This window comes from Miniopterus natalensis, chromosome 6 (assembly GCF_054644295.1).
Source record: "Miniopterus natalensis isolate mMinNat1 chromosome 6, mMinNat1.hap1, whole genome shotgun sequence".
NCBI classification, from domain to species: Eukaryota; Metazoa; Chordata; class Mammalia; order Chiroptera; family Miniopteridae; genus Miniopterus; species Miniopterus natalensis.
Genome location: NC_142086.1, coordinates 56267039 through 56285668, shown reverse-complemented (window position 1 = coordinate 56285668; position 18630 = coordinate 56267039). Strand labels below are relative to the sequence as shown.

The 18630-nt window shown below is 56.1% G+C and overlaps 2 protein-coding genes across 3 annotated transcripts; one reads left to right on the top strand and one right to left on the bottom strand.

Annotated features, from left to right (window-relative positions):
- The first annotated feature begins 1943 nt into the window (after positions 1-1943).
- On the top strand, positions 1944-13035 carry VWA5B2 (von Willebrand factor A domain containing 5B2). The gene is made up of 19 exons (XM_087818276.1): positions 1944-2125; positions 2210-2380; positions 4125-4344; positions 4525-4682; positions 5207-5338; positions 5573-5697; positions 6082-6237; positions 6639-6749; positions 6830-7038; positions 7123-7234; positions 7732-7917; positions 8971-9151; positions 9239-9552; positions 10065-10254; positions 10356-10709; positions 11496-11633; positions 11725-11808; positions 11888-12132; positions 12219-13035. Exons 1-19 carry the CDS (start codon positions 1987-1989, stop codon positions 12765-12767), a joined length of 3774 nt encoding a protein of 1257 aa, XP_087674402.1. The 5' UTR covers positions 1944-1986; the 3' UTR covers positions 12768-13035.
- A 9-nt stretch (positions 13036-13044) lies between these two features.
- On the bottom strand, positions 13045-17999 carry ALG3 (ALG3 alpha-1,3- mannosyltransferase). Of its 2 annotated transcripts, none has more exons than XM_087818274.1 (9): positions 17801-17999; positions 16506-16605; positions 16262-16409; positions 15993-16153; positions 15393-15513; positions 14777-14982; positions 14544-14619; positions 13513-13658; positions 13045-13369 (listed from the first exon to the last, which is right to left on the bottom strand). In XM_087818274.1, exons 1-9 carry the CDS (start codon positions 17994-17996, stop codon positions 13207-13209), a joined length of 1317 nt encoding a protein of 438 aa, XP_087674400.1. In that variant the 5' UTR covers positions 17997-17999; the 3' UTR covers positions 13045-13206. The 2 variants fall into 2 exon arrangements, with proteins under 2 accessions (XP_087674400.1, XP_087674401.1); XM_087818275.1 differs by having other exon boundaries at positions 17838-17993.
- Between the last annotated feature and the right edge of the window lie 631 nt (positions 18000-18630).

Below are 18630 nucleotides of genomic sequence, written 5' to 3'. Positions count from 1 at the left end.
GAAAGCTTGCATGGGTGACCCCCACCCAACATGGTCATTTCCACAGTGATCTCAGACTCAGGGACTGGGGAGAGGTTGGTTTTACAGACTTCCCTAAGCTTTTGCAGCATAAGACTTTCAAGTCACAGGAAAATTCTGCCAATATCAAGGAACCTGTTTATAAGCAGAGATGTTTTCTCCTGCTGCAGTGATGGGGTGGGGGTCACAGCTACAGTGGCGGGTAGTCTGCAGCCACTAGAAGGTTCTGCAGGCTGGAAGGCCTCCCTTCCAAGGCAGTGGTCAACTAAAGTACAGGGAGTTAAAGCCTGAGGGGGTGATCCTGCCCACCTTCTCCATTCCCAGAAAAAGTGGAGAGATGGTACTGCAGTGGTGGGAAGGCTGTCTGCTTCCTGGTGGGGGGAAGTCTCTGCTGTGATGAGGATCCCTGCTTGGAGTGAGTGGTCATTGAAGTGATCATACAAGCTGAAGATACATGCAGGGCTGGGGGAAGGTTTCTGCAGTGAGGAAGGAGCACTTTGCAAAGGAAAGGGGATAGCTTGTTGGTGCTTGGGGTCCAACGGTGATAGGGAGCTGGGGTTCGCTGCAGTGATGAGGGAGGGTCACTGCAGAGATGGAAAGCCTGGCTAGGTCTGGGGCGGGGCGGGGGCTGAGACTCGGATAGCTGTGGCCGCTTCAGTGCTGGGGGTCTGCAGACTGAGCAGCTCTGCTGCATTTGCAGGACGCCTCGCTTCCTGAAGGACAGAAAGGGTGGGGCCTCGGAGGCCTCAGTCTCGCTTTGATGGGGGGCCGTGCGGCGGCGGGGACGCGGTCCCTGCACTGCGGTACCGGGTCTGGCAGGAACGCCGGGGCTGGCGCGGAGGCGGTACCGCACACGAAGGGGGAGGGGGCTGGGGGAGCGTGGAGCATCTGCCGGGCCACAGCTGCGGGCGGGGCCGAGGCTGGCCAGAGGGGCGGCCTTTCCGAACAGGGGCGGGACCAGCACCCTCAGGGCCGACGCCCCGGCGCGGACTCAGAGCGGCCGCTGCGGGAGTCCCGAGCGGGAGCCCGCGGGCGCCGGGACTGAGTGCGGCCCGGGCGCAGAGGCGGCACCGCGCACCTGCGTCCAGAACTCCGCAGAGGACGCGACGGTGAGGCTGGGCTGCCTGCGGGGCGGGCACGACCGCCAGCCGCGGTCCTCAGCATCCCCTGACAGCCCGGCTGGGGGGGGGGGGGCTACTGCAGCTGCCACCCCGCACTCCCAGATGAGCTCTGCCAGGGTGAGGAGAGGTGCCCCGGACAGACTCCCCCTCCCCTCCCCTTCCCCTGGCCTTGACTCCGAAAGACCCCTCCTGTCCCTTCCCTACCTCGCTCTTCCCAACCAACTCCCCCCACCCCACCCCACCCCACTCCACTCCGGCCTGCAGCCTCCCCCCGCACCCGGGTCAGTTGCGGCGCTAGACGGAGGACTGCACCCTCAGGCTCCCCGTTCGGCCCCGCCCCTGCTTCCCTTGCAGGGCTGGGGGCGCCCGGGAGGATCCTGGCCCTTTAAACCCTCGCTCCTGGCCCAGCGCATCCTCCACCTCTCCACCCGCGCTACTTCCGACAGCTGGCGGCCGCGGGGAGCCCCGGGGGGCCGGCAGGTACGGGGCGGCGGCGAAGCTGGGAGCGGGAGATGGAACAGCTGTGACCCCCCCGCCCCTGGAGGAGCCCGCCGCGGGACGGCTCGGCGCCCCGAGCGCCAGTTAATCATTAACCCTTCGCTCCCCGCGGCTCCGAGCTGCCCGGAGCTGCGCGGCGCCCCCGCTTCCCAGGTAACCTGCGAGGACGCGGGTCTCGCCATCCCCCGCCCCCAGCCTCCTTTCCGCCCTCCGCTCTCCACCTGTCGGCCGGCCCGAGCCCCCGAGCAGCCTGGCGCCCCCTTCAGGTCCAGCCCTCTTGCCTGAGTTGGAAAAGTCCAGCGGGCTTCCCGGAGCGCACCCCCTCACGGAGCACCCCTCCCAGGGCACCATGCCGGGCCTCTACTGCCCCTCCGACTGGACGCCGCTGCCTCTCACCGACTCCTGGGTCCGGGCCTGCGCCAACGGCCCCTGCCTCAGCCTGCGGGCCCGGCTCACCTACCGCAACCCGCAGCCGCAGCCGGTGGACGGTGAGACCCTGAGGGGGCGCAGGGGGTGCGGGGCGGGCGCCCGGCGAGATCCGACGCCGCCTGTGCACCCCGCCCCCGCCCCAGGCGTGTTCGTGTACCCGCTGGCCGAGGCCGAAGTGGTGTCGGGCTTTGAGGCGGAGGCGGCGGGACGGCGCGTCTCCTTCCAGCTGCAGAGCCGGCGTCGCTCGCAGGCCGCTTGCTGCCGCGCGCTGGGTCCCGCGGGGGGCGCCTCGACGCCCCGCCGCTGCGCGCAGGGTGAGTCCCGGGAACCCCGGCCCCGCCCCACCGCCGGCGAGCTGCGCCCGCTCTTCGTCCCCCCGCTCCTCCTGCCCCCTCCAGCCGCTGATTTTTTTTTTTTTCTTTAAATTCATTGATTCATCCCTTTATTCAACAGCTGCGGACTGGGCGCCTGGCGCGCGCCAGGTGCTGGGGACTGTGACCCAGGCCTGACCCAGGTTTTCAGCCAGTGAGACAGACAGCAGGCAGCCGCACGTCTGTCTGCCCCTCAGGAGCCTCATTAGCTCCTGAGCCTGGGGCAGGGTTTTGGTCATTTCCAAGTCCCAGGGCCGGGTGCTAGGTTTCGTGGCTGGCACTCCATTCTTTTATTTACTTGTACATTCATTTGATCTCTGCGCATGGGATTTACCATCCGAGTGAGAAGAGGGACAGAATCCACAGTGGTGTCGAGGGCTGGTCTGAGTCCAGCAGGCAGGTAGAAGCCAGAGTGAGGAATGTTCTAGAAGGACGTGGGGCCAGCATTTGACTGAAAGGAAGGAGGGGGTGGTGAAGTGGAGTGGAGGGGAAGGGCATGCCCCGCGGGGGCAACGGTGTAAGCCAGGGTTTGGAATTGAGTTGTACTGGGTGATGGTAATGAAATACCCCGTATTTATAGGGATTTACACTTGACAGAGCCCAGTCACTGTCACCTCATTTGAACCCTGAGAGGTATGAACGCAGTTGTTGTTGTCCCCCCTTTCATAGGTGATGAAAAATAACAGCAATGGCCTCTTACCACTGGATGCTTTTCATATCTTATTTCATTTATTCACAACTACCTTTGAGATATACTTACTATGGTCCCCATTTTATGGATGAGGAAACTGAGGCTTCTCAAAACAAGAGAGTTACCAAAGGGCAGAGTTAGAAACCACAAGCTGAGACTCAGACTGTGCCCTCTCCATGGTAGCAGGCTGTCCCCAAGCCTCACTGGGCTGAAGAGGAAGGCACTGTCTTCCTTCTTACCTTCCATCTCTCCCCCCTTCGTTTATTCAGCACGCATTTCTGAAAAGAATGGATAAGTGATTGTTGTGGGAAAGGGAGGTGAAGTAGGGCTGGGGCCTGGCTGCCGCTGTGCACACACCTGGCCATTTTTCCTTGAGCAGCAGTGGTGACTCCCACCACTCCCCCGGTCCCCAAATAAACCTATGACCTAAGTAAAATGGTGTGCTTGGTGTGCAAATACAGCTTTATGTCCTCTAGCCAGCTTCCAAGCAGATTACTGCTGCTAAACTCCTCTTGGGTAGAAAATTCTGGAGCCACCCCTAGGGGGCAGTGGGGAGCGCCTTCCTATTGATGAGCAAGGGATCTGAGGGTCCTGGGCTATGGGAAATGTCAGTCCGCAGGGATGGTCCTTTAGGAAGATGCTGCCCAAGAGTCAAATAGATAGGGGCAGACAGGGGCAGAGGGACAGAGGGTGTGGGTCCCCCAGAATCTTGGCATGGTGTGCACATGCCCTGGTCTCAGCTGTCCATTAGCAGTGTTGTCACTACTCCCTTTCCTCATGACAGCCAGATGCTTTTGCCATCCATCTGCCTCTCTTTCTACTGTCGTTCGCCTCATGTCTTCCTCCTGCGCTACCGATGCACTAGCCTACTGTCCTTCTGGCCACACAAAGCACCCCTTGCCCAGGCTCCCCTGACTCAGTGCTGCTCCCACCCCTATCATCCCTCATCCTTTTCTGCCTCTAGCCCCCTCTGACCCCTTTTCTCACTCATCATAGGTCACCTTGTCTTGGATCTGGCCCAGGCCCGGTCCACACTGGTGCTGCCCACTGGCCTCATCACCCCGGCCGGCACCATGACAGTGACCCTGTGCAGCAGCCGGGAGCTGCCCTCAAGGCCTGATGGGGTGCTGTGCGTGGCTCTGCCCTCTGTGCTCACCCCACTGGCCCCTCCAGGTCCGCCAGGCCCCCCCAGACCTCCGGGGCTCTGTGACGACAGGTTGGGCCTATGGTGATTCTCTTCGTCCCTCCCTCGGCTTCTCTGGGTCTAGTGCGGGTGAGGGGGCTTTGGCAGGGTGCCCCTGGGGATAGTGAGGATGGAGAAGGGCTGGGGCCAGTCAGCCAGAGGGGCTAGGGTCCTTGTGAGTGGCCCAGTGACCCTCCTCCTGCTCCCTTCCAGCCCTACCAGCTGCTTTGGGGTGGGCAGCCCTCAGGAGGAAGGTCTGGCCTGGGAAGAGCCAGCTGCCCCTCCGGACGTGTTCTTAGGCCCTGCCCGCTGCCCTGCCCCATACACCTTCTCCTTCGAGATGCTGGTGACTGGGCCATGCCTGCTGGCAGGTGGGTGCCCCTCCCAGCATAGCTGACTGGGAAATAATTCAAGGCTCAGGGATGGGAGGAACACAGACAAAAAGAAGTCAGGGACCTAAGATTTAGGGACCTCCATTCTCATTGTAGGAGCATCTTCTGGACACTGCTATACAACACACACACACACACACCCCTCAGTTTGTCAATGTCATTCATTTATATACCTCTCCACTTACCAATGGGAGAGAGAGGCTTACAGTGAGACCAGTCCCAGTGATGGAGTTTCCTTGTGCAAAAAATGGGGGAGGATGCTAAATCAGCAATTGGTTTGACCAGCCAGGAACAGAGCTGGGACTCTGCCTCCAAGCCCATGAAAGCAGACAAATCCCCCCTTGTCCACCCAAGCCTATGATCGGGCTCTGAGAGCTGAGCTGAATCAGTTGTGATCCTTGCCCCTCCCCACCCCCCCATGGTCTGGGAAGGTGATGTTCACACTCTTAGTGCTGACTTGGGGTGGGGCAATCATTACCCCTCCCTGCCTCTATGTCCCTCAGGCCTGGAGAGCCCCTCTCATGCTCTGCGGGCAGATGCCCCACCTCATGCCAGTTCTGCAGCCACCATCTGTGTCACACTGGCAGAGGGCCACCGCTGTGACCGGGCCTTGGAGATCCTGCTGCACCCCAGTGGTGAGAGAATGGGGCACACAGTGGGCCAGCTGTGATCAGCTTCAGGACCACCTGGGTAGCATTTTTCAAGTATAGATTCCTGGGCCCCTAGCAGATAGACCAAGTCGTCTGTGAGGGTGGGCCTGGTGGTGCAAGGAGGCTGGATCTACAAGGCCCTCCCTGGACAGCAGGTCTGGGCAGTTGGGGTCCAGAAACAGGGATTTCTCTGACAGAGCTGTGTCCCCTCCTCCCCAGAGCCCCACCAGCCGCACCTGATGCTAGAGGCTGGCAGCCTGAGTTCAGCAGAATATGAGGCCCGGGTGAGGGCCCGCCGGGATTTTCAGAGGCTGCAGCGAAGGAACAGTGATGGGGACCGGCAGGTATAGCTGCCTGGGGGGCTGACCTGGCCCCTGGCTTGGCTGCCAGCTGCATTTGTGCGTGAGGAACAGAAGGGCAGACTCACGTTGGGATGAATGGGGGGCCTCTGCTCTCAGTAAGACCTCTCAGTAGCTGCTACCACTATCCCAAAGGGCTGATGAGTTTTGTCATGGGAGAGCCCATACAAGCCTCCCTGGAATGTGTCTCAGAGAATGGGGGCCGAATCTGACGTAGGCAGAGGACAGCCACCTGCCTCTGTCCTTGCCTTTATTCAGATCACTACAAAAACGTGACTCCTCTGGGTGGATTAGATTGAGTCCTGCCGCCAGCGCAGGTTGGAGTTGCACTAAGCCTGGCCCAGGGTGATTCTAGGCTCCCATGTTCAGGTGTGGTTCCTGCAGCGACGCTTCCACAAGGACATCCTGCTGAACCCCGTGCTGATGCTGAGCTTCTGCCCAGATCTGAGCTCCAAGCCTGGACACCTGGGCACAGCTACACGAGAGCTCCTCTTCCTGCTGGATGGCAGTGGTGTAGCACACAAGGCCTGTGGGGGGCACGGTGTGGGCAGGTCTAGGGGTGGGGTAGGGCTGTGGGTCTGAGGTGGGCAGCAGTGTGCGAGCACCCCCCACACATTCTCTTTCTCATACTCACACAGTTGTGTCTCTCCCCGCTTCCAAGAGCCTCTCTCATACATAAAGTTGCATTCAGTCACACCCAACCCCAAAGCCAAGTCTCATATACACCTCCAGAGTCACACACACGTGTCTCTCATACACATTCAGTCTCCCTCATACTCCCTGTTCTCACAGTCTTTTTCACACAGTCTCACACACACAGGGCCTCAGTTTACAGGAGACCTGGAGAAGGCAGGCAATCTGGTATCTCCTCCTGTCTACCAGTGGCCGTGGGCCTGCCTCACACTGTCCCCCCTGCCCCTCCCCAGGATGCCATTGTTTTGGCCGTGAAGTCACTCCCGTCCCAGACTTTCATCAACCTGGCCACGTTTGGCACAGCAGTGCAGCCCCTCTTCCCTGAGAGCAGGCTTTGCAGTGACGTGAGTGTGGTCCAGGAATTTGGGGGCCTAGTGGAGACACTTCAGCTCAGTGCAGCCCAGACTTTGCCTTCTCTCTCCAGGATACTGTGAAGCTGATCTGTGAGAGTGTTGAGACCCTGCAGGCTGGAGGAGGTCCCCCAGATGTGCTGGCTGTGCTGGACTGGGCCATGAGGCAGCCCCAGCACAGGGCCCACCCTCGGCAGCTGTTCCTGCTCACTGCTGCCTCACCCATGGCCCCCACTACACACCAAACCCTGGAGCTCATGAGGTGGCACAAGGGGGCTGCCAGGTATGGGGTGGGCAGAGGCAGGTGACTGAGACTGACCCCCTAAGAGGCTCCTGTAGATCACAGTTGCTTCCCTTCCTTCATCAGGTGCTTCTCCTTTGGGCTAGGGCCTGCCTGCCACCAGCTGCTTCAGGGTCTGTCTGCCCTCAGCAGGGGCCAGGCCTACTTCCTGAGGCCTGGGGAGAGGCTGCAGCCCATGGTGAGCTTGAGCCTGGGCCCTGTTCCCTGCTCCTGAAAGACCTTCCAAGTTACACCTAGTCTGAAACAGAACCCAGTCCAGTTGTGGGGTCTCCTGGCTCCTCCCCTACTTCAATCCCTACTCTCCCTTGAGATGCCAATGAGGGGAGGTGCTACAGGTGCTGCTGTGGGGTGCTTCAGGAGGCTAAAGGTGGGGCGCATGGCCTCTGATCACCCCCCAAATATTCTCAGTTGTGTCCTGGTACTGAGCCATATCCTTGAAAAGCCTTTCCCCATTCACCTGGCACAGCTTAGGCCAGGAGATAGACCAAGACCTGGGGACTGAGCACTCAGTCCCCTTGTTTGTTCCTACTCCATCCCTTCCCCTGACCCCAGCCTGACCCTGCTCCCCTCAGCCAGAGACTAGGCACATGGCATCAGGGGAAGGGCAGCCTTTCTGCTCTGTTAGCTGTGTGGCACCTCTTTCTCTCCCATGGCCTCCCCGGCCACTCCTCACAGCTGGTACAGGCTCTGCGGAAGGCACTGGAGCCTGCCTTGAGTGACATCTCTGTGGACTGGTTTGTGCCCGATGCGGTGGAGGCGCTGCTGACGCCCCGGGAGATCCCAGCACTCTACCCGGGGGACCAGCTGCTCGGTTACTGCTCACTCTTCAGGGTGGATGGCTTCCGGCCTCACCCCCCTGGGGTAGGCCTGGGCTGGGTTGTGGGAGGTGAGCCTGGGATGGCTGAAGCCTCTGCATCTCTTCCAAACCCTTCTTCCATTTCCTGTGCCTCTCTGCCAAACCCTCCTACTACCTTCAGGCCTCCTCAGAGATCACACTGGGCCCCCCAAGGTGACTGCAACCACCTCCTCTTGAGGTCTTCCACTGAGTTGTCCTGTAAAGTGTTGCCCTTGGCTTTTTTAAAAAAATATATCTTTATTGATTTCAGAGAGAGGAAAGGAGAGGGAGAGAGAGAGATAGAAACTTCAATGATGAGAGAGTCATTGATGGGCTGCAGCCCGCAACCTGGGCATGTGCCCTGACCGGGAATTGAACCCTGATCGCCTAGATCCTAGGTCGATGCTTAACCACTGAGCCACACCCAGCCGGGCCTGCCCTTGGCTTTTTACCATAGGTTACTAAATCACACAGGGAACAGCTCCAGCATTTGCTGTGAGATTTTTGTCAAAACTTGCTCGTTACTTCACACAGTGCCCTAGAGAAGGCACCATCCGATTATTTCCTGGAACGTTCAGAGACAGATGCAGCACAGTCCAGGTGAACTCTCAGATCTCAACTCTGCCAACTAGCCATTTGATTTTGGGCAAGTCACGTAACCTCTGAGACCATTTCTTCAAACTCATTTTTTTTATAGGGTTGTTGTAATTAGAGGTCATAATGTACATGCTCTTGGAAGGATACTCCACACATAGTAAGAGTTTGAGAGATGATATTTTTATTATGAAAAGCTTTCTCTCTCTAGAAAAACTAAGCATGCTTCTTTCTTTTTGATCATGAGAGCTATATAATGGACTGTTTGCCTTTTTGCCTGGTTGCCAGGAAGCTCAGGGCCAGACCTGAAGTTCAGCCATAGCAGCTCTATTACCCTGTGGATGCTTCCTCCTTCCTTAGTACTGGGCTTTCCTTTTTGGTTTATTAACTTTATTGCCTCTTGTAGTTACCCATCTTAAATCCTGTTTGGAAAGAGGTAGCATTTAACTGCAATCTGGTTTTTCCCAATGACTATTCCTCTCTAGGGACAAGAGCCTGGCTGGCAGAGCTTGGGTGGCTCCGTGTTCCCATCCCCAGAGGAGGTGCCATCTGCCACCAGCCCTGGCACTGAGCCCACTGGCACTGAGCCCACCTCAGAGCTACTGGGAACAGGCACTGTGCCAGGAGAGCTGTCCACTCCATGGGCTGCTGGGGACTCAGAGAAGAGTGAGTGCTGGGTATATGCATGTGGCTGTTAGAGGAGTGGGCAGTGGGAGAGGCCAGGGCTGGGGTCCATTCTCCTGCCTCCATTAGGTACCGATGCTCTGACAGACCCAGTGACCGACCCTGGACCTAACCCCTCTTCTGACACAGCCATATGGCGTCGCATCTTCCAGTCCTCATACATCCGGGAGCAGTATGTGCTCACTCACTGCTCTGCCAGCCCTGAGCCAGGCCCAGGGTCCACAGGCAGCAGTGAGTCCCCCTGCTCCCAGGGCCCTGGCTCCCCCGAGGGCAGTGTTCCCCTGGATCCCCCCTCTCAGCAGGGATGCCGCAGCCTGGCCTGGGGAGAACCTGCAGGCTCCCGCTCCTGCCCCCTGCCTCTGCCCCCATTGGCGCCAGTCAAGGTGAGATTCAGTCTATATCCATTTACCATACATCCAGCAAACATTTGCTGACCATATGCTGTATGCCATACATTGTACAGTGGATAAGTCTAGCTGAAGAGCTAGGTGGGTAGATCTATGATACCATGCAACATACAGTGATGAGCACAGGAACATGGTGTTATGGGGGCTTAGAGTTAAAGCGACTAACCCTGTCTGAGGGAGTCAGGTAAGCAAGAGCCATATCTGGAAAAACAAGTAGAAGTGAGCCAGGCAAAGGACAAAACATGAACAAGAACAAAGACAAGTAACAACCTTAAGTGAGAAATAGGGTGTGGAGTTAGATGACACTAAGAAGGGGGCCAGAGGCCATAGGAGCCAAAGGGTCCAATCAGGGCCTAAGGAGCCTTTTTCCCAAGGGTGGTGAGCAGCCGTTCAGAGTTTCAGACAAAGGGACATGTGGCCAAGTATGTGTGTATCATGGCCAGGAGCTCTGCATCTCTTGGCCAGTGGACCCCACTTCTCACATGCAGGCTGGGGCCTTGAGTGCTGAGGTGCTAAACCGTCGACGCAGAGTGGCTCTGGCTGGCAGAAGCCTCTCATCACCCCCAGGCCGGGTGAACCCAGTTCCTGGTCGTCCCCGGCACCCATCTCTGGGTGCAGCACCAGATGGGCCAGGCCTTGAGTCAGGGCAGCAGCTGGGACAAGGCCTGGATGACTCAGGTAAGGGTTGGATGGAGAGTTGGATTCTGACACCAGGGAGGCCTTGGGAAGGTGGGGCCCAGGGCACCACACTACCCCTGTCCCTGCCATTATTTCCTCAGGAAACCTGCTCTCGCCAGCCCCCATGGACTGGGACATGTTGATGGAACCACCCTTCTCATTCACAGCTGTGCCCCCTGATGGGGAACCTGCCCCACCAGCAGTGCCACTGCCTCCCCAGGCTCCGCGCTGCCATGTGGTGATCCGGGCCCTGTGTGGGGAGCAGCCTATGCGCTGGGAGGTGGGTGTTGGGTTAGAGACACTATGGGGTCCTAGGGGTGATGGCTCACTGCCTCCATCACCCCATGAAAGAGAAGGTGCTTGGGACCAAGCACTCCATCGGCTGACAGCAGCATCTGTGGTCCGGGACAATGAGCAGCTGGCTCTCCGAGGGGCTGAGACCATGGCTGACTGGGGTGAGTTGCTGGTGGGTCCAGTAGGCCTAAGGAGACTGTATGGGGAAGAGTGGCAGAGGTATGGGTCTGTTTGATCACTCACTATACTGCACCTTGCACACAATTTGAGGTTGCCCACCCACATTGACAGGGGAAAAAATTAAGCAGGGCAATAGGGAAAAAGAGGATACTAAAAGGAAGGGGAGGAGGTTTATTAAAGGTGCACAGCAGGAGGCAATGTGCCTTTGCAAGCATGGGACCCAACCTTAGCAAGCTTCTTAGTAGCCAATAGAGGGAAACAAGTTCTTGTAAGGATTTACAGTGCCCATAACATAAAAACAAATGTCACTCAAGAAGACTATGAAAACCAAATAAAGTTAAAATTTCAGTTCTGCAGTTACATTAGCTGCACTTCAAGTGCTTAATAGGCACACATGACTAGTGGCTACCATATTGGACCATGCAAATATAGGACATTTCCATCTCACAGGAAGTTCTATTGGACAGTGCTGAAATGAGTGGATGGAAAAAGCACCAGTCAATGCTTCCTGAGAGGTGTCCAGAATGTTGAGTTTTGGGGTGGCCAGGGGGGCCAGCCCTGCTATGGGTTGAGGGTTCAGCCTAACCACTTCTTGTCAAAGTTGGGGAGTCCAAGCTGGTCCTGATCTTGCAAAATTCTACTCTGTTCAAAAGTGGACAAAGCAGCTATGGGAACACTGAGTTTTTCTATGAAGCCCTCTGTAGGGGGGGCAGGATGGTGGGAGTACACCCCCTCCTGTTCAGCAAACTGCTCCTTGGGTTTCACAGACCATGCCCGGAGGTCCTGGCTCCGAGCCCTTCAGACAAGCAAGGTCAGCTCTGCCCCCTCCTGCTTCACTTGCCCGGTAGCTGTGGATGCTACCACTAGGGAGGTCCTGCCCTCAGCCCTGCAGGTGCGGAGCTCAGGTAGAGTCCCTCCCAGGTGACCTCTCAGGTGCTGCCCCTCACCTCACTGGCCACCTCCCAAACCTCAGCCCTGTCTTCTGTGCCCCTGCAGAGCCAGCTGAGCCCCCAGGCACCTCTCCTGCCTCTCAGGGCCACCTAGATGCAGCTCCTCTGCCCACAGTTGTCCACTGTAAAGGTAACACTCAAATTTGGGGAAATTGTAGGGAGCACCTAGGCTTAGGGATCACAAGTAGCACTGATTGGCTCCATTGCAGACCTTCAGGGAGGCTCTCTGGCAGGTGGCTCGGACCCAGACCAAAACGACAACTCCAAGTCTGCTTTGGAGGACCCTGCAGCCCCTACTGGAGGTCCTCATACTATGTCCCCCCAGCCTCCTTTGAGGCTCAGCCTGGGCTGTCGGAAGGCCAGAGGCTCAGAGAGCCACAGACTCTGCAGCCCCAACGCAGGCCAGGCCAGTGACAGCAACAATGAAGGCAGCAACCATGACTACCTGCCCTTGGTGAGGACTCGGGAGGTGGAGGGTGGTGTTATAAGGGCCAGGGCACTGTCTCAGCTCACTTCTCCCCCCACCTCCTCTCTCCTCAGGTGCGGTTGCAGGAGGCACCCGGCTCCTTCCGCCTGGATGCGCCCTTCTGCACTGCGGTGCATATACCACAAGAGCGCCTGTGCCGTGCCTCACCCTTTGCTGCGCACCGAGCCAGTCTTAGCCCCACCTCTGCTTCATCTCCCTGGGCACTTCTGGGCCCTGGTGTCAGCCAGGGAGATAGTGCCACGGCTTCCTGCAGCCCGTCCCCCAGCTCAGGCTCCGAGGGTCCAGGACAGGTGGACAGTGGGCAGGGTTCAGACACTGAGGCCTCAGAGGGGGCAGAAGGGCCAAGTGGTGCCGACCTGCGGGGCCGGACCTGGGCCACAGCAGTGGCACTTGCGTGGCTGGAGCACCGCTGTGCCGCTGCCTTCGGTGAGTGGGAACTGGCAGCAGCTAAGGCTGACTGTTGGCTGCGGGCACAGCACTTGCCTGACGGCCTTGACCTGGCCGCCCTCAAGGCTGCAGCCCGGGGTCTCTTCCTGCTGCTGCGCCATTGGGACCAGAACCTGCAGCTACACCTGCTGTGTTACAGCCCAGCAAACATGTGAAGGCTGCCCACTGCTGGGGCTGATGCCCCCCAACAGACTCAAGTCACTGCCACCCAGGGCCGGCTTCTCGGTGCTGGGAAGGGGTAGGTTGGTGACAGCCTATCCCCCACTGCTTCTCATCCCCTTCCCAGAATCCTCTTTCCTCCACAGAAAGTGCCTGCCTGTGCTCTCTCTTGCTCCCTCCACCCCCCCGCTCCTTCCCCTCTGAGCTTTGTACAGTGCAGTAAAAGGGGAGAGAGCCAGTCCCCAAATCCTATGCAATAAAGTGCCTCTTAAAACCGCCTGAATGAGTTCTTTATGTGCTGCATGCATACTCCTCACAAGTTGGTCTAGGCACTTCTATGCAGGCTGCACAGAAGTGGACTTGGGGTAAGGTTTATTGGGAAGGGCACGGAGTCCATCCACATCCAGGGTCCTGAGAATGGGGAAGAGGTGGATCTCAGTGGGCTTTCTTGCTGTGCTGGATGCTCTTGGGGAAAGGCTGGGGGCCCAGCCAGAGCTGCAGCAGGATGACAGCATGGCATACATGCAGGGCAGCAGAGCTGCAGGATGTGGATGGATATGTGTTCCAGGAGAGCTCAATGAGCCCCAGCACCAGCAACCTGGAGATGAGAAATAAATTCCAGGTTTTATCCAGTTTCTATGCTCCAGCCCTTCAGCTCACCCTCAGCCCCTCCATGGTCACAGCCTTGGGATGAGGAGCTCGCTAACCCTTACCCCTCCCCCAGGTTGTCCCAGCCAGTACCTGAGCAGGTGTGTGAGCCAGCGTGCAGGTGTGGCCCACAGGAGGTAGGGCAGTGTGTGGAAATACCAGACGTAGAACTGGTAGTGGAGAGAACGGCTGAAGCAGATGCCAATGAAGTTGGAGGTGAAGAGGGTGGAAACTATCTGTATGCAGTGGTCAAGGCCAAGGGCAGGAGCAGAAGGGGAAGGGAGTGGGTGGGGGAAGACAGGGAGGTTCCAAAACAGAGGGGTAAAAGTTTTTGGGTCAGACAGCCCTCTGGCTCTACCATTCCCAGATGCATATATTTGGACAAGTTTCTTAAGTTCTCTGGACCTGTTCCTCCCTCAGTCTAAGGTGGATTCCTGGGGCCATAATACCTGCAGAGTCCATCACTTCCTAGCTGGGTGACCTTGGTAAATTATTTAACCTCTTAAAGCCTTAATTTTGGCCATGGCTAGAGTGGCCCAGTGGTTAGAGTGTCAGCCCATGCACCAAAGGGTCATGGGTTCAATTCCTGGTCAAGGGCACATAACTGGGTGCAGGTTCAATCCCTAGCCCCCGTCAGGGTGTGTTTGTGCAGGAGACAACCAATCAATGTGTCTCTCTCACATTGATGTTTCTCTCTCTCCCTCCCTCCTTCCCTTCCACTCTCTCTAAAAATCAATGGGAAAAATATCCTTGGGTGAGAATTAACAACAACAAAGCCCTAATTTTGCCATCTGTAAATGAGAATAATAAAAATGCTTCTCTATATCAGGGTCTCCTGTGAGCTTTAAATGTTAGAATATATGTAAGTCTCTTAGCACAGCATTAGGCAGAGGATGAGCACTCATAATAACTCAATAATATTTAAAATTAAGAATAAACATGCTTCGGTATGTAAATGCTCAGCACAGTGTTTGGTACAGAGTAGGAGCTCTAAGGCCCTGTAGCTATTACTGGGGCCTCTTTTTCTCTCCCCCAGGTCACCAACCACCCAGGGCTACCTGACCAGGGACCCTATCTGCACCTGGAGAGGGCAAAACTTACCTTCCCATGACTTAAAGGATATGATTGGGTGTGAGGGGCTGGGGTGGAACCTTCCTTTTGGAGGGATCCTTCAGCAGCGACAGGATACTTTCCCCTGTCCTGGGGAGAAGCCATTCAGATATTTATCAAGCTCCCATCGTAAGCCAAACTCTAAAACTCACTTACATAAGCTCAACATCTCCCCCAAGCAGCCCCTAAGGCCCAGGCTCTTCACTCCTTCCCCTAACTCTGCCCATGGCATGCTCCCCTTTCTCACCTGTGCCACCTGCAGAGAACAAAGAGCAAGAGCAGGGTGAGGTGGGTCGCCAACAGTGCCAGGTGGAAGGCACGATTCAAGAAGAGGGTCTCGGGGAGGAAGCGCCAGTTCACTGTCCAGCGGAAGAGAAACTGGCGGCCAAGGTCAAAGGAGCGGGAGAGGTAACCGACGGGATTCTCCAGCAGGAAGGGCAACCCCAATACCACCTGAGGATGGGTGTGATGTCAACAGAATAGCCCAGGCTCACCCCCAGCATCATACTAATCAGAAGAGTGGGAATAGGATGTAGGTCTCAGAGGTTCCTTAATTTCCATCAGTTAAAGCAAGAAAGCAAGTCCCCACCACTGCCCCTGCCAAACCCCGGGGCCAAAGAAGCTGAGAAGGCAGATAATGAGAGTGCTTTAAGTCATAAATGGGCAGAGCTAGAAAGGCCCTATGAGACCATATAGTTCAATAACCTTACTATACAGCTAAAGAAACCAAAGCCCAGAGAGGTAGTGGCTGCCCAGTCCAGAATCAATTCCAAAACCCTTGTCTCTTGGCTTTGAGGAAGTTTCAAGGAGGAAAGGAGGCCAGAGTGGCCTCCCCTTCATTAGAAAGGGGAAGGCAGGAGTACCTGTAGGACAGCACAGATGCCCAGCTTGGGAAGGGCCCCACGGAGGCCAAACTGTGTGAGGAGAAGAAATAGTAATCCAGGGGCAAACAGGAGCACGTTCATCTTCACAGAGACTGCCAGGCTAGGGTGGGTAGAAGAGAGGAAGGGTGGAGATCAGCTCCAGGGCCACACACCCCACCCAAAGATGCAACTTCCCCACCATCAGAGCAACTCCTCCCCTCTACCACCAAGCTCCAGGATGGGGCCCACACTCAGAACTGCTGGAGGGAGAGTAAGGTAGCCTGGGAGGAGGCTGGGGGTAGGGAGTAGATACCTAGTCTCTATGCCCAGACTGAGCAAGCAATATACACTGAGTATTAAGAATGTTCAATGACCAACTCCAGTAACAGATGCTGTCTGGAAGGAAGAGAGGATTGGAAGAGGAGTTGTGTGTATTGTGTGTTAGAGTGGAGACTTTCTACAGATCCTAGACTCACCTACTGGGGCCTGAATGACCACATTTTCTGGCCATTCCCTTACTCCCTTTGCTGCAGAAAATTGGGAAGAAAGTGATGGAAATACAAAAACTAAGAAAGGGGACCAGAAGGAAGGGATGTTGACCTGAAACAGCAGCAACCCCAGCCCCAGCGCTGGGCCAGCATAAGGTTGATACTGAGGAAAAGCAGTGCCATGGCCACTGGGTCATTGAAGAGCCGCAACACAAAGATGGAGTGGACACGGTAAGAGGCGCAGCACATGAAGAAAAAGACGAAGGGAGGTACCTAAAAAGTGGGCATAGTGGGGAATATGGTCAGCTCACCAACCCTGAGCCATCACCACACTTCAGCCCTCCCAGACTGGAGACCTGGGTCCTGGTATTGTGCACTCACCTTGCAGGTCTGGTGGTAGATCAAAAAGACAAGCAGCAAGGTGGCCAGGTAGAGCACAGCAAAGATATGCTGGGCCATCCGGATGTCAGTGCCATGGCCAGTGACATAGTATAGCCCCATAAAGATGTACACAAAGCCAGCTGGGTATCTGAAAGATGAGAAGGAACATTAATCTGGGTCAGGCTACCCAGACTGGTACCAGTCAGCCCCTCACATCCTCGCTGAACCTGCTATCCCCACTCACACAAGAGGTCCAGTGTCACCCTGCAGCTGGGTATAGTCATAGGTGCCGTTGATGACGCCCTCTACCTCAGCCATGTAGGCCTTCCAGTCAATCTCTGTATCTGGAAAAGGAAAGGACAGTGTGGTTACTTCTAAGTCTAAAACTTGGCTGCCCCCGACATCTCCAGCCCATCAAAGCACAGTTCCAGTTCACTCTCAGGGATTCTATTACAACCCTTTACCTAACTGCCTACCTGACATTCTCTGGATGAACTCAGGCATCTCAAACTCAACATGTCTGTAACTGAACTCATAATCTTCTACTCCAAATCTGCTCCCCTTCCTGGGTTCCATGAATGGCACCATCAACCTCCCAGCTGCCCAGGTCACAAATCTGAAACTTCCTTCCCCCATTTCCAACCCCTAGTTACCATGTCCTATCTATTCTTCATTCTATAGATCTCATCCTTCTCTACTATTACATACCAAAATTTGTGCCTAACATAATCTCTAGCCTCAATGATATAACAGCTTCCTAATTAGGCTCCCAGGTTCCACTTTCACCCCACCACAATATATTTGCCACTCTGCAACCAGGAGCTCTTTCTATAATAGTAATCATATCATGCCCCTCTGCTTAAAACCCTTCAATCATTCCCCAGGCTCTTAAGATAAAGACCAAGCTCTATTACTCCCATTTTTAGAAAAGAAACCTAAGAATTACTGAGGTTAAGTGATTAGCTCAAGATCAGCGAGCTAAAAGGGTAGAGTTGAAACTGGAATTCATAGGATCCTAGATTCTTAACCACTATGCTAACTATCTCAACACAGCTTACAGATTTGTAAGATCTGGTCTCAACTTCTGCAGTCTCATTTCTTAGTATTACCCTCACTTGGGTTCTACGTTCCAGTTCTAAAAAGACCCCATAATTGAATAGATGAGACCCAGCTGGGGAAGTGACATGTCCAAATCCACAGAGACCACCAGCAGTAGCAGTACATTAACTTGGACCCAGGCCTTCTTACTTCCAGTCTGATTTACTTTCTTAGCCTTGCAGGCTGTACCTTCAGGGCAGAGGGCCTCTCTCTAGGGTTGCCCCTTTCGTCAAGGGGGAGGGATTAAGATAGGGTTTGGTTTTCCGTGGAGCAGGACTGGAACATGGGGTAAAGGGTATGGGCCTGCAATTGATGACTAAGTGGATCTAGGGTCTGGGTTTGAGCTCCGCATCTGAGTCCGGGTTCGAGTAGAGGGTTCGGGTCCACCTCCCTCCGGCCTTCTCCGGTCCCCTCCCCTCCCCTCCCCCTCGGCGCACTCACATGCCACCCTGTGAATGACCCAGAAGGTGATGCCCACCTCCGCCAGGCAGAGGCAGGCAGCCACCAGCAGCGTGTAGCGCGGTTCCACCAGCAGTAGGCGCCGTTCTTGCCAGGCGCGCCGCAGCCATTGCCCGCACAGTCCCGCCACCCGGGCGGAGGGTCCCGCCCGGGCGCGTTTCCGCACGCCCGGCGCCATCTTGACGGTGCTCCGCTCTTGTAGGCCCGCCAACCTGGAAGCCGGAGCCTTTGGCACTTAGGTTCCGCTCCGCGGGCCGGCTTCCTAACGCACTGAGCCTCGAGCCGAGTTGCCAGTCCTTACTTACTGCACTAAAATGTACTTCTACATCCGTCTCTCCTGATGGACTGCACGCTCCCTACGAGCAGGAATGGTCTTACTCCTCAGTATATACTTAGCCCTGGGTACACATTTGCCCAGAAAAATATTCTTGCCCTCGCTCTAACCGCCACCACCCCGGGCCCAGCATAACATTTCGCCTGTATTGAGAATATCTGTGTTCATGCCAGTGTTTCCTGGAGGGCAAGACCTGTGTCCGCGCCCCTCCCTCCACCCCTCAGAGCCTTTCGAGTGCTCAAAACTGGGAAATGAATTTTCATTCACTTTCATACTTAATGGAAGTAGTCGGTCAAACTGAAAATATGAGAGGGGCAGTGATGAGGGAGTCTGATGCTATAAGTGTGGTTCTCAGAAGTACACTCGTTAAGATTCAGTCTGGACGACATGATTAGCCGGAAGATTCTTTGAAGCGCACTTAGCTGAGGATGGAAGTTCCACGTGTTTGTGTTGAGCAACCTGACTTGGGGGCGGAGAC